This window comes from Neophocaena asiaeorientalis, unplaced genomic scaffold (genome assembly GCF_003031525.2).
Source record: "Neophocaena asiaeorientalis asiaeorientalis breed wild unplaced genomic scaffold, Neophocaena_asiaeorientalis_V1.1 scaffold332, whole genome shotgun sequence".
NCBI lineage: Eukaryota > Metazoa > Chordata > Mammalia > Artiodactyla > Phocoenidae > Neophocaena > Neophocaena asiaeorientalis.
Window position 1 is genome coordinate 4722534 of NW_020173111.1, and position 15730 is coordinate 4738263.

A 15730-nucleotide genomic window follows, 5' to 3' on the forward strand; every position below is an offset into this window, starting at 1 on the left:
GGTACGCGGGCCTCTCACTGTTGTGGCCTCTCCCGTTGCAGAGCACAGGCTCCGGACGCGTAGGCTCAGCGGCCATGGCTCACGGGCCCAGCCGCTCCGTGGCATGTGGGATCTTCCCGGACCGGGGCACGAACCCGTGTCCCCTGCATCGGCAGGCGGACTCTCAACCACTGCGCCACCAGGGAAGCCCCCTACCGTTCACTTTAAATTGACAGTGTGGGAGATGCTGGCAATTCAAGTTTAGTCTTGGAAACAGCTTTTGTGTGAAGTTGGGATTCTTTAGAACTAGTGATTTTAAAAACTGCATCAGTTATCTGTAATTTCCATAACTTAATAGTTTCCACAGTTTAACTTTTCAAACTTTTATTTTTTGACTTTTTTTTCCTTCATTCTTAATTTTTTCTTCATTCTTATCCCAAGGGAAATATTAATGCATAAAAACATAAAGAAATTTTGTTTCTCTTAGTAAAGTATTAGCGATTTGCTGATAACCAAGTTGGTAATGTTTCTTTTGGCGTTTCCTTTTAATATCTTTTTCATGCCTTAAAGGTTTATTAGCTATTCTCAGGTAAAGATTTTTCTTCATACTATGGGTGTTCTGTTCTTTAATGTTATCTAGCAAACTCTCCAACCTGCAAATGACTTCAAGTGAATTTGGTTTTTAAACTTAAATTATTGGACTTCTCTCTCTTTCTATAGATAGATGGATAGATAATACTACAGCACATACTGTTTTCTATGCTATTTAAAAAATTAAAATATATTAATTCATAATTAATTTCTAAAGTGCCAGTATATGCGCAGCTGAAATTATTGTTTGTTGCTGGCCAGATGAGTGGAGTTGGTGAAAAGAATCATGCCTGGAAACTCACTTGTGACCATAATGCTTTTTTTTTTTTATTGAGGTAGAGTCGACATATAACATTAGTTTCAGATATACAACATAATGACTTAATATTTGTATACATTTTGAAATGATCACCGGGGTAAGTCTAGTTAACATCTATCACCTTAACATAGTTACCCCTAATTTTTTTTTCTTGTGATGAGAACTTTTTAGATCTACTCTCTTAGCAGTTCATTCTTATTCTTATAACACCAGTAACTCCTGTAAAGAAAAATACACCCTATTTAAGAAGTTTCTATTGTTAAACTAAATTATACGATCTTACTTGTGTAATCCACAGGAAAAATAATGGAGTACAGAGTTATTGGAAGGTAGCACTCTTGTAGTTTTTGAGTTATTCTTTGAAAATGTCTTAAATATTTACATAAATGAGAAAAGAAATGTATTCTACAGAGGCTTTATATTAGTGAGAAGATGTTCAGTTTCAGCCTTTAAAAATTTTTTTCACTTATGGTGAAATATAACATATTCTGAAAAGTATTTAAACCTAATATACAGTGTAATTATAAAATAAAGATCCATGTGACCATCACTCACGTAATCAAGAAAATTGCCATGACCTCAGAATTCTTGGTGTGTGCTTTCTCAATCCATCCCCTTCCACGCCACACACTTTACAATAATTACATTCTTGCTTTTTCCCCTAGGTGGTATAATTCTGAGTGCATTCCTAAGTAATATAATTTAGTTTTGCCTATTTAAAAACTTTAGAAAAACGCACTTGTGGCTTTTGTGTCTTGCTATTTTGCTCATCATTGTTTTTAAGATTCATCTTCACTGATCAAGGGTTGTTGAGTGTATGTGGATAATAAGGTTTAGCAATAATTTCATTAACCAGGCTTCTCACTCACTGAGGAGGTTGCCTGCTCTTTTGCAGCAGGAAGGAAGTATCTGTTAGAAAGAGAAGGCATCCTTGTCTTCACTTGAGATAAAAAGATTGCCTCGTGGTTGAACACTGAGCTCTAATCAACCTTGTCTCTAGATAATCTTGACAAGTTTTTTAAAGGTACTAACTGGCCAGAGAGATGTAATCTTTCAACAGACACAGACTGCAAAGAAGAGGGTTGTTGGGGGGAGGAGACATCACTTTCAAGAGCCAAATGATAATCAAGTAATCATAAATGCAAAATTACTGGATTTTAAACTGTAGCTTTTACCAATTGTTGTTCGTTTTAAAGAATATATATTAAAATTTATGTAAGGAAAAGAGTTGCTGTAGTTAATTCTTGAAAGAAAGAAGGAAAGAGAATATTGAAAGGGGATCTGAACTATAGGAATTTAGGAAAACCCTAAGACTGGACTGTTTAATGTATTGGTATTTTTGTAGAGGATTGTTGACCCTGGGTTGTGTGTGATTTTGTTTGTGTTGATATCATGGGCTCTTGAATAGCTTTCGTTTCTCTGAATGTTGTTTTTCCTGTTGCTTTCTTCCAATCTTCCTTGGCCACCACTTCTGTTCTTTTCCCATATTGTTACCGACCTGGGTTCTTCAATCAGTAGAAATTGATACGAGGCCTCTTTAATCAGTAGATATGGGTTCAAGGCCAGACCCAGATGAGGAATTCAGGCAAGACTTTACTGGGACTTGTGCTGCAGCAGGAAGGAGCAAAAATAAGTAACGGGATCCCTTGCTTGCTCCCTGAGCGGGAGCTTGCTCCTCCTTGCTCCCCGAGCTGGTCCCTTAGGGGTGACGGTAGGGTTGATTGGGGTCGGGCCAGAGGGGTGGCTTAGGGGGTCTTCCTACCCCTTTGGTGATGCTGTGTGCAGGGATCATTCGCAGTACCTGATTTTGGTCCTGGCACCTCAGAAAGGGCAGTGGGTTTTGGCTGTTTTGTATCATGTTGTTCATAATTGGCCCCAACTGAGTATGCACACGTTATTTTTAGTCCTTTACAGTTTCTTTGTATTCTGTTGCTCCAGGAGATGTTTGTCCAGGTGCAAGCACTGCAGTAAAGGGTCCCAGGTCCCAGCCTGTCTCAATATCTTTATCTCTATTGATTTAGTAGTTGTCTTAGTCTTCAGGAAGAATAGGAGAGGTATGATAGTAGTAGGATCCTTTCAGAAACTGTCTTGAGGGGATAAAAAGTTGTATTCAAAGAATGGTAAAAGGTCATTGATCTTTAGGTAGGAACTTAGAATCTATTAGGATATGAGAATTCGTCATTATATATTAGCACGTGATTTAAAGATACTATTGGAAACGTGATTCCAGCTTATGAGCTTTTAATTAGAAAGCAGTTCTTAAGTGAAATAAACATGAATACTTCTAATGCATTTCTATCTATTGGTCAGAATGATTTTGATCAAATTGGTTGGTGTTTTTCTGCTGTGCATTACTATGGAACCCATGCTACTTGAATGGATAACCGTTGATTTCGTTTGTGAACAAATAAAAGACTGTATGGTTGGTTCATTATTAGTTGAAGAAGAATTTAAATCTAGGACTGTCTTTCTTCAAACTTCCAATGTAGTCCATCAATATTTCTAAAGAATTCAAACTTAAAATTTAAATCAAGTATCATAAGGAAGATATACTTATTACCCTTTCTCCCCCAAATCCACATGCCAGAGAGAAACTTTGAATTAGGCTCTGTTTGGATAATGGTCCAACTTAATGATTTAAGCTATTTTAACACCCCTAGTATTACTCTTGTGTGACTTCTTCAGGGAAGTAGGGATATTTTTCTGAAATGTATTAACTATTAGGAAACATGCCCAGCATACTTCTTTCAGAAATAACAATCCAGTATAGCTTATCTGCTTTACGTGAGGTATAGGTACAAGTTTTATTAATCCCAGTATAAAGTAGACTTACTTCAGTTAAATTTTATGACTGTTCATTTAACTAAATAGGCCAGAGCCATTTTGAAGAAGATTCTAACACGTGTAAGGTAAAAACACTCAAGGAGACTAAGTTATTATTCGTTCTTTGCCTAAATTGGCGTTCTTTGCCTAAATTGGCAAGATACTGTTGTGGTGATATGGTGCTCATTTCCCCCTCTAATGAAAAATAATAACAACAGTTTATTGTTACTGTTACTATAGAAAGACAAACGGAAGATCCTCAAGAAAATTTTCTTCCCAGAATAACTACATTATATTGGGAACTTAGTGAGTGTCCAATTTATATTAACATGGATCCTTTATCCTTAATGATAACCACATTTTATGTTTTGGTGATGATAGTAATAGTACAGGAAGTGCTTATTGTGTAATACCTTGATAAACCTTGGACTTGACTGTGCTGTTGGGAAAATCATATGTGTAGTTGGGATGTTGTGATTTTTAATAGGAAGTACATATTTGGTCTAAATCCCCCTTGGAGTTTCCTAAATGTTGAGAGCTTTAAATGTGTCTTTTGTTATGTTAATGAGTGACTTTTGGAAAGCCCCTGGGTCACCTAAGGATGGGAGATGGTTGCCAGTGGAGCCAACCCCAGTTATTAGAGGGTTGGAGATTTCAGTCCCACCCCCTGACCTCTGGGGAGAGGAGAGGAGCTGGAGGTGATTTAATCACTGGAATCACCAGTGGCTAATAATTTAATCAATCATGACTATGTAATGGAGTCTCCATAAAAACCAAAAGGATCAGAGTTTGGAGAGCTTCTAGGTTGGTGAACATGTGGAGATTGAGAGAGAGTGGTGGGTTCGGAGAGGGCATGGAAGCTCCGCACCCCTTCCCACATACCATGTCTTCCATCTGGCTGTTCCTGATACCCTTTTATAATAAACCGGTGATCTACTTAACAAAATATTTCTTTGAATTTTGTGAGCTAGTATATTAATCCAACCCAAGGGGTTCTTGGACCTCCCATCTGTAGCCAGTTGGTTAGAAGCACAGGTGACAACGTGGACTTCTGATTGGCATCTGAAGTTGATGGGGTGCACAGTCTTGCAGGACTGAGCCCTTAACCTGTGGGATCTGATGCTCTCTCCAGGTAGATAGTGTCAGTTGAATTGTAGAACATGCAGATGGTGTCAGAGAATTGCTTGGCGGTGTTGAAAAACACCACCCACCCCCAGCCCCTACACACACACTAGAATTGCTATGGTGAACCTCTTATAGTGAACATCAAAATCTTGCTCTCAATAAAAGTGTCATTTTAATCTTAAGAAGGAAAGAGTTGAAGAAAGGAGGTGATAATGCTTATAGAAGTAGTTTATGTGAGCATCAGTGATTGCCATCGGCAATTGAGAGATTGTTAGTTGGATAGATGGATACCTTAGGAAGAACTTTAAGGGAGGGAGATTTTAGTTACAGAAGTATTTCTTCCAAATACAAACAACTCTTGAGTAAAAGCTCTGTCACAAGTTTTAACTCACTAGTTAAGGAACATTGAATAAGAAAAGACAGACAAGTTAATATCCAATAACCATATGAATGGTAAAAGTTCCAGTGTTGTTAACTTTTGAGATGATAAATGGAAAAATATATCAGCAACCGAAGTAAAATTCACAAGCTGGCGTTTTGTTTGAACATGAGAAATAATATCTTGATGTGGAAGAATAGAAATGATCATTGTATACACAGGCACTAGTTAGAATATACTAAATCATACAAATGATGAGTTTGGGTGGGATTAGATTAATGATCCATTTAGTTTCTTGGCTCTTAACTTTATGATAATAGGTAATTTATATGGAAATTAAGCAACATTTTAGGAAGCCATCCCAGCTCTGATCTCATTTAAACTTTACCATAAAAGGTTAAAGGATACTAAATAAAAATACCCACTAGGGATGAAATAAGTTGCTTGTCTCCATTAAAGTGTCTGCAGTGGAAATAGTTTTGTCTATGTCTAGTCATTGGGAGGATCATTGAATATTGTAGATCTTAAGAGTTAAGTAAACCAAGATATATATTTATCTTCTTTTACTATGGATTGAGCTCTAACAAAATGACTAATCAGCTCTTTAATTATACTATTATTCCATGTAATAATAGCAGCATTCCTGTGAGTCCTAAACCTGGTGTGCTGTAATGATCTCACAAGATGTTTTTGCTTAAAAATGTTTTTTTTTTAGCCTTCATCCATTAGTGTGCCTTTAAAAAAAATCTGTTATAGTGAGTAGGGTTTGTTGAGTAAATTGACAATTAAACTATTGAATATGTTAAATTTAATAAACTTGCTTCATGGAAGTTTAATTTCAATCTTAATATTTTTATTCTAGTTAGCTAAAGAAGACTTTTGTTTTAATATGCTAAGCAGCTTTCTGACACTTGAAAGAACAGGATAATGAAACAATGAACAGCAGATGAACTGTAATCTTAAAACTGTAAAAGGACTTCCCTGGTGGCACAGTGGTTAAGAATCTGCCTGCCAGTGCAGGGGACACAGGTTTGATCCCTGGTCCGGGAAGATCCCATGTGCTGTGGAGCAACTAAGCCCATGTGCCACAACTACTGAGCCCACGCACCACAACTAGTGAAGCCTGTGTGCCTAGAGGCCATGCTCCGCTACAAGAGAAGCCACTTCAATGAGAAGCCTGTGCACCACAACGAAGAGTTGCCCCCACTCACAGCAACTAGAGAAAGCCCGCGCTCAGCAACAAAGACCCAACGCAGCCAAAAATTAATTAATTAAAAAAAAAAAACTGTGTAAAGCCCAGTCATTTGTTCAAAGTAGAAAAATGACTTGAGGCGCAACTAAAATCTTTTTAAATATAAGGATATTTTATGAAGGTTGTTAAAAATGAGTCAGTCACTTCATTAGAAAGGGAGATCTTTTCTCCTAAGATACTTTATTTTGGTTGTTAAAATAATTTACTGCATTTAAATAAAGTATCTGATATAAACAATTTAAAAAAACAACAAAAAAAGATTTTCCTTCTGAAATAATCATTTAGACTTTTAAAAAGTGTGTAATAAGTTTTGGATGTCATAATTGTGCGATATGAATTGGCCACAATATTATAAATAAAATTTTTGTAAATCAAACTATATTGAGAATGCAACTTGCATATAAAAGAATGTATCAATATATACCCATATATGTAATTATGGACATAATGATAAACACCTGTGAAACCCTTACCCAACTATAGAAATAAAACATTATCAATTTCACATCTATTCATGTTGCTTCTCTAGCCCATCCTCCTGGTTTTCCTCTTAGCACTAGGAAACAATCATCCTGAGTTCTATTTAACATTTCCTTTGGGGAAAAGAAAAACAGTTCATGTATGCATTTCTAGACAGTATATTCCTAAGTTTTGCTTTGTTTGGAGCTTTAAAAAATAGTATCCTACATATAAGCTTCTCTGACTTGCATTTTTACATTTTCTAGTTGATTAACATTTGGGTTTCCTGTTTTTTGCTTTTATGAATAAATAATGCTACTGTGAGCATTAAAAACTATATATTCTGATGCATATGTGTACATGTTTGCTAGGGTATATACCTGGGGTGGGGGGGCTGCTAGGACTGCCTCACAGCGTGGTGGCTGGGTTCAAAGAAAGAGTGGCCCGAGAGAGGAAGTTGCCAGGCCAATCTCTGAGTCAAGGGAGAAGATGCATATACCAGTAGGGACAATTGTTTCAGGCCATCTTAGGACACTGGCTACCACAGTGTATTTATCATTTTTATCTCCTCTTCTGTAAAATATCTGTTATGTCTTTGGTCAGTTTTTTTACTGGGTTGTTTCGTATTTTGGTGTGTGAGGGGGAGGTGATACTAAGTCTAGGTTAAAATAGTTGCAAATCTTGCTGCATTTTGTGGCTTATTGGTCCTTAAGCAGTCCTGTGAGATAGATATTTTATTACCCCCATTTTACAGATGAGAAGAGTCAGTACTGCTTAGTATGTTAAGAAAGTAGGCCTTTAAGTCAGCCAGACTCAGGGGATATTTTTGGTATAAAGAATAGCATATGCGGGCTTCCCTGGTGGTGCAGTGGTTGAGGGTCCGCCTGCCGATGCAGGGGACACGGGAAAAAAAAAAAAAAAAAAAAAAAAAAAAGAAAAGAATAGCATATGCAAACATGTACAATTATGAAATGGCATGATGAAATGACATCAATCTGCTTGTTACACCTCGCCCCCCCCCCAAAAAAAAAGATTGACGCTTGGAAAAATTTACAGGTTTTAAAAATTCATTTATGGTCAATTATAATGTTTTAGATAAAGTTTGGCTTTTGTTAGGAAACAGGCCTGGTGATGCCAGAGTGACGGAGCTGGAACCAGTACATTCAGGTCCAAGTTCTCTAGTCTTGCTGCCTTCCCCAGTCCTCACTTTTCTTCCTCTGAATTATTCAGTTGGATCATTCATTCACGATCTGCCAGTACATTTCAAACACTTGTGTTGATAGCCAAACTAGTTCTGCACTCAGTCTCTCACTTTAAGGGTTTGCTGGAGTTCTCAGAACACAGTGGAAAGGAATTGGCTGATATTGGAGATTTCCTTGACTAACCCTACTTAAAAAGTTTATCATGAAAATTAAGATTCATAAGTGTTGTGGTAAGAATGTTTAATAATAATTCTAATAAAGCTATTCACAATATTCAAATATTTGCCATATGTACTTTAAAAAGAACACTGTAGGCACGCATCAAGCGCAGCTGAGTTGCTTTAAAACTGAAAATGCCACAGAGCAATTCTGAATTCTACAATGTAAGACTTTGAATAAAATGAGGCAAGTTTCTCTCATGCCTGAGCAAATGCACAGTATACAGAAATAAACTTGTAGACACTTCCTCCCAACCCTCAAATTTAGGGAAATTGTTCTTTGTACAAGTACAGTTTCTGATCATTACAGTTCTATATGTTGAAGACAGACACCTCAGTACAGCTCTCCAGTGTAAAAGCAATGCTTCAGGCAGCATGACTTACTTTCATGTCACTTCAAGTTTCTTGGGTCCAAGATTCAAAGGCGGAAATGAAAGTGATAATAGTAGTTGTACGTAACTGGAGGGATTTTTGACATATAGTGGAATTCAGAGCATCTTTGGACTTTGAGGCAAAAGTGTTTTTTTCCACCAGTGATACCAGCATCACAAGGCTGAGCCTCTCATTCATTTTTATTTTTCCCAGCCCCATATTCTTCCAATTCCGGTGTCCTGCATGAGAATTAGTTACCCTTCCTCAAGAAGTAAACTGACATATAACATTTGCTATAATGTTCCCATGATAAAGTGTAGGTGTCAGGTAATTTGGCAAAAAGTGTAAAGCTAGATTCCACCAGGTTGAGTATAGTACAACACCATTTGTAGAAAAGAGGGAAAAAATTAAGTTCATTTAAAATTCAATAAGTGCATTTGTAACATTTGTAATTCTCAGAATAAACACATTTAAAAAATAAGAGTATACCAGAAACATTCTGTTCTCTGAGGAGTTCAATACATGTTATTAGTTTATAGAAATTAATAAAATTACCTTTGATATGTGAAGGATACTAAAACTTACTTATAGTCCACTATTTCCTAGCACCTCTTCCTCAAGCCTGAAATGTGGGTCAAAAGGGAGGAGAAAATTGAATCACTCTCCTTTTATTCTTTCATAACTGCTTGAGTATGTTTGCTGACACTTTGTTTGAAAATGGGGTGACTAAAACTAGGTAAACTGGATCACTTTTTCCCCCCTCTGGAATGTAGAATGAACTTCATACCTAGAAGAGAACACAGAAATTGGTAGAGTACTTACCCAAAGTGTATTCTGCAGAACACATGTCCCAGGAATTGTAGTTCAAAACTAAATAACCTATGATAATTTAAATTTGGAAAAAACTGAATACCCCATACACTTATTTAACAATGCATGTTAAAATCTGAGAAGTCTTGAACACAGTATTGGTTTTATTTAATACAGTGTTTACATGTTTAATTTAGGAATCACTGTAGCTTTTTAATTAGTGTTCAGTGCAATGCAGTTTGGGAAAGACTGATCTAGTTGCTTTATTTGATAGATGAGGAACCTGAGGCCTAATGATACTAAGTGACTTTCTCAAAGTCACAGAGCTACAACTAGGACTGACAGGCTTGCAGGTTTGAAAGAATTACTGTATTGTGAACATCGAGTATATCCACATTATAATGGGAGCGTATATATTTTTTCATAAGTAAACAAGTATCTGCTCATTTATACCATCACCCCGATTTGTCTTGGTGACTAAGTTGAGTATTTTGACACCCAGCTCTTCAGTACTTGGAAATTTGTCAGATTTTAACATTGCAATATAGCTTATGAATACGCCTTCCCTTAGGTCTTAAAAATTAAGATGTCCAGAGAAGGCCTGTAGACATTGCTTATTTTGAGTGGCCGTTTTATTTTAGTTTATCTCTTGGTATTGCTTTCTCCCTGAATGTTTGCTTAGCTTTTGAATTTATTAGTTGACCAAAACCACTTTGGTTCTTTAATCACAGCAAATTGTGGGTCATGGGATATTACTACTATAAATAGTGCTTGTTAGTTGGAAATCTTATTTCTATAGTATATGAATATGTGTCTTGACTTAAATATATGTATTATAATACATATTTATATATCAAATGCTTATTAGCTGGAAATCTTATTTATATAGTATATTACATAATGATTATATAATGGCAATGTTAGATAATATCTAATAACAATAAATAAATGTAAATCAACATGTTTATGTATATAACATTTGTTGGAGATCTTGTTGCAATTATATATGAATGTGTGCCTGACTAAAATGTGTATTACACATACACGTAGGGAGAAAGAATACATGAAGGCGTGTGCATCTGCCTTTCGTGTAGGTTTTTTAGATTTCAGTCTGTATTGCATTTAACTGAGCAAAAGGTATCATTGGATAATTTTAATTTATCAAATACACTCTTTTATATGTGATCCTAGAAATTTTTTTTAGATTTTTTAAACGGCATTAAGATACTTATTTTGATATAATTTTTTTGTGCCAGCTTCTCATCATTGTTTCCTTTTTTTCAGTTTATTAAGTGTCCTTTATAAAGCACAACATACTCCTGTTTCACATGGATACTTAAGAAAACCGATAGCTCTCATTGCCAGTTAAGGCAGAAGTTGAGAGAGAACTAAAATATGGATATATGTTTGAAAGTAGTTTTGCTCTGTGTGTTCTTGTGAGAGCTGATATCTTTTTCATTTGTAATGCATTTCACCTTAAGTGGGATGGTACAGAGGAGTTCTGCAGGACATTTCCAGCTTTTGAACAACCCTTGTTTTTTTTCCATGTGTTGCTCAGGAGTAGAGAAACAGGTAGTTTGTCCATCTGATACATACAGCATGCTCTCTGCTTATGGAAGACCTCGAGTCAAAATGACCCACCCATCAGCTGTAAGAGCCAGGGAGGTTAGTGAGAGTTCTCTTATGACCCAGTAGCAACTGCTTTTACATAAATGAGTCATGATTTGATGGTGTGGTAGTGGTCAGTCTGCATTTGTGGGTCTTTTCAAACTTCAGAATTGACCTAGTAATAATAAAATAGTAAAAAATGACTTCTTTGGGGCTTCCCTGGTGGCACAGTGGTTGAGAGTCCGCCTGCCGATGCAGGGGACACGGGTTCGTGCCCCGGTCCGGGAAGATCCCACATGCCACGGAGCGGCTGGGCCCATGAGCCATGGCCGCTGAGCCTGCGCATCCGGAGCCTGTGCTCCACAACGGGAGAGGCCACAACAGTGAGAGGCCCACGTACTGCAAAAAAAAAAAAAGAAAAAAAAAGAAAAAAAACAATGACTTTTTAATTCTATATCATTAGTAATCCTTTGAAATTTTATTGTTTTGCTGTTGTTACTTAAATATTGGTATGAACCTCTATAATCGTATTAGGCTTGAATATATCCTCACATATGAGTTTCCATAGTTATAAAATTGGCTGTGTGTTTCATATGATTATATAAACAGTGTTTATATGTATCACATGGTAGGATTGGATTTAGATTGTTCATTTTAATAGTGTTAGTAAATTGGGGTTTTTTCCCTCTCATGTACTTATTTATTAGCATGTCATTGTGGCATGCTTTTGTTTTTGATCCTGCCACTAGATGGCAGGAATAATAAAAGGTAGATTGAAATGCCAGCTTGAGCTGATGCTTTGTATTCTTCCCTTGCCTTGGTTGTTTTCTATTCCCTTAAGTGTGAATTTTGGGTATATATGTAGTCTCCTAACTAGTGGGATTTATGTAGATCTGGTACCTTGTGTAGCCTGAAAGTTCTTAGACAAGGTAAAGAGAAGGAACAGAAAACCTTTAATCCTGGATGTAATCATTGGTGTTCTAACACTTTGGTTTTCACTTTTATTATCTCTGTGAAATTCTGTTCCTTTCCTTTATTTCTCGATTCTCTTATGCTTACAGTTGGCATCCATAATTGATCATTTCTGTTGGTGGCACTGGTTGCCTTCTCATTTACGAGGTGAATACGTGTTAACCCAGCCAATTTTGTAAAATCTTATGCTACACTTTGCAAAAAAAACCTCTTAGAATTATAATTGACTGTGAATCTTTTCACAGAATGACTTATTTTTGAAAAAGCTTATCTATTGATAGTCTTTGAAGAATAGAGTGGTGGACAGAGTTTGGGCGGTTCGGATGTAGCTTCCATGATTATGTTAACGTTATATAAGATTTTTGTCTTACTACTGGACTCACACCAGAGACTCTCCTTGTTGGCATTATGAAGTACTAAGCAGCCATGTTGGAGAAGTCCATGTGGCAAGGAACTGCAGACAGACCCTTATGAGGCTCCAGAGAACTGCCAGCAAGAAACCAGGGTCCTCAAGGAAATGAATTCTGCCAGCAATCTAAGTGAGCTTGGAAGTGAATTATTTCCCTAATTGAGTCCAAATGAGAGTCCAACCCTGGTAACCCCTTGATTGCAGCCTTGTGAGACACTAAGCAGGGGATCCAGTTAAGCTGTGCCTGGACTCTTGACCCCTGAAACCATGAGATAATGATATATGTTGTTTTAAGCCATCGAGTTTGTTGTAATTTGTTACACAGCCATAGAAAACGAATACAAATACCCTTAAAAAAACCTTTCCCATCTCTGAATGTTACCTATTTGCCAGGTGCTGTGGATACAATGGTGTGAACCCAGATAGACATGATTCTAGTCTAGTGGGGGAGACAGATTTGAAACAGTTTAGAATGGCAAATGCTGTGAAGATGCATACCACAAGAGCATCTAACAGACTTAATGAAACACCAAGTATCTCTTTAGGACTTACTCAACTTTTTAAAATATTCTTCCTAGGTTGCTTTTCTCTCTCTCTTTTTAGTATATTCTTGCCATCACAAAATTTGATCTAGCTTTATTTTCTATTAGCATTATGAAAACTATGTTATAGCCTTATTAATTGCCTCAAATGGAAACAACCCATATGTTCTTCAATAGGAGAATGAGTTGTAGTATTCATAAAATGGAATACTACTCAGCAAGAAAAAAGGAACAAACTGCTGCTACAAGAATAAATATCAGAAACATTATGTTGAGTCAAAGAAGCCAGACACCTATAGAGAATAAAATATCCATTTATATGAAATCTGAGAACAAACAAAATTAATCTATGATGAAAGAACTCAGAAAGTGGGAGGGGGAAATGACTTTAAAGGTGATGTGGGAACTTTCTGCAGTGATGGTTTTGGGTGATAGTTATGGTTGATGAGATTATAAAATTGTCAGAACTCATTGAATCAAACATAACATAAGTGTATTTTAATGCATTAAATTATACTTCAGATTTTAAAAATGAAAAAAATGTCAGATGTTCTTTAGTATCCTATGTGTTCTTTTCTCTGATTGTATTTGCTTGTTGACTATCCCTCCTGTAAGATTGTCAAAGATTGTCAGCTTCCTGAGGTCAGGGACCAAGTTTGCCTCTGGTTCTTAGTTAGAATTGTGTACTTGTATGCATAATGCCCAGGCTTATTGGCTCTGAGTGAAAAGTTATTTCTGAACTATAGTTTATTCATACGTTGGTATCCATATTTCATGGTTACATTTTTTCAAGAAAAATATTTGTATTATTTCAAAATCTTGTATTCAGTGTTTTTTCTTTATGTAGCTTCTAGTTTTTTCTTTTCTAGGATGCACAAAAGACATCTGTTTTAAGTGTTGGTAGAGTAATCTCGCTCCAACTACATCTTTGCCAACCACAGTTTGAGATAGCACGGTGCTTTATTTATATACCAAAATTTAAAAATCAGATCTTTTTTGTGAATGTGAAGTTTATTATATTCCTCTTAAATGAAAACTAAATATTCTTTTTTCTCCTCTTTCTGCCACCTCTCTTTAATTTTTTGAGATGGAGCAAAGAATGGAGACACTATTTTACTGTTTTGATACAAAAAGCCCTTAAGCACCACAGTAATTTGAAAAAGAACCAGGTGGTTACATAGCACTTTGCCTAACTGGTGCTATCCCTTGTGGTCATGGTGTTATTTTTTTCCCTGATGAAAATAACAGTAAATTTAAAACGATTTAATGGCTGAGTCAGAAACTTGAAAAATAAGTGTACTCTCGATTTCCCAAAACTGGTAGATCACAGGTGTAGTTTTTCTGAACTCTTGAAGAAGATAACTCAGAGTAGGTTTTTCAGTGCTGGAAAGAAATGACTTTCTATTGTGACTTATATGTTGGGGGTCTTCTAAAAATAAATTCAGAATTCTGCAAAATTTTTATGCACATTCTTCTGGTGAGAGAATCCATATTTTCATCAGATTCTCAGAGGCTCTCATCCAGAAGGATTAAAAACCCTGCCTTTCCCTCCTTTTTTTATGAGGTTTTTTTTCATTGCCAGCTGGTGGTTTTGCCAACGTTTCAGAAACATAACCAGCTCTAAGTTGGCAAGAAATTACTCTGTATTGAGTGTTCACCTGTACTGAACACTGTGAAAGTGTAGTATTTTATGTGTCTGGTGGTTCCCTTCATTTCTTCATTGTTTTTACTGTTTTTCTTACCTTTTTGGTTGCACAACTAAATCATAATTACTGGGTTCCACAGACTGTCCTCTTCGCTTCTGCATTCCAAACCATCCCAGATATAGGTGTAAGAATGATGAAAAAGAAATACTTCCATTAGTAAACCTGATTTTTGTTAGGGAATCTCTGGTCAGAAATGCTTGTTCTTAATTATAACAACAGTTTTTTGCGGGAAAATATATACTTCTTGGCAAGATGTTCAGGAATGTCAAAATCTAAATCTGTGGCTACATGCATGTTCTGTCACTTGTTAATTTATTCTGTCCTGACTCTCCTATTTCTAATCTTGTTACTCTTATCCTTGAGGTGGTACCTAGCTATAATAACCTATAAAATAGCATGATTCTTGCAAAAACTTAATTAGGATAAGTTTCATATTTTAAGAAAATTTCATGTTAGAGTTACTGCATTTTGATATCTGTATTCTATCTTAGTTCAAAAACATTGTCATATTGATATACGTTCGATCAAAATTTAATTTGATTGAGGAAATGACCTTTTTTATCCTTTCTGTTGAGTTATGTTACTCATGCCTCTCCTATTTGGCTTTGACTGCTGGGAAATGAAGTCAGATTTAAAGTTGAACTTGTAGGCCCTTATGACTTATATTTTGGTATGTTTTTACCTAGTCTTGAATTTTTTAATCTATATTTCTCATGTCGTTTATCTTTCTATGTTACTTTTAGTTTATTATGTATTTTTGTGGAACAAAAAGGTGATAAGTTAAGGCGTCTTACAGATCTTAGAACTTGAGCTTTCTCCCCGTCCCCCCATAGGCTTTGATTGCATATCTGAATTATAGTAGAGCAAGTGCTTTTAGTACTAAATGGTACCTTCAATGTTCAAATTACCTAACAAATATTTACTGTGTGATAACTATTGAATATGTGCCAGGCACTGTACCACG

The 15730-nt window shown here is 36.1% G+C and overlaps 1 protein-coding gene across 2 annotated transcripts in view; it reads left to right on the forward strand.

Moving 5' to 3' along the window:
• The window catches only part of STT3B (STT3 oligosaccharyltransferase complex catalytic subunit B), a 98785-nt gene that overhangs the window by 8127 nt on the left and 74928 nt on the right, over window positions 1–15730 (forward strand). Inside the window, exon 2 of one of the 2 annotated variants that reach the window (XM_024743453.1) lies at window positions 6246–6257. The exons of the other annotated variant lie outside the window; for it this stretch is intronic. Coding sequence (XP_024599221.1) covers window positions 6246–6257 — 12 coding nt within the window. The remainder of the gene's footprint in view (window positions 1–6245; window positions 6258–15730) is intronic. 2 annotated transcript variants of the gene reach the window in all.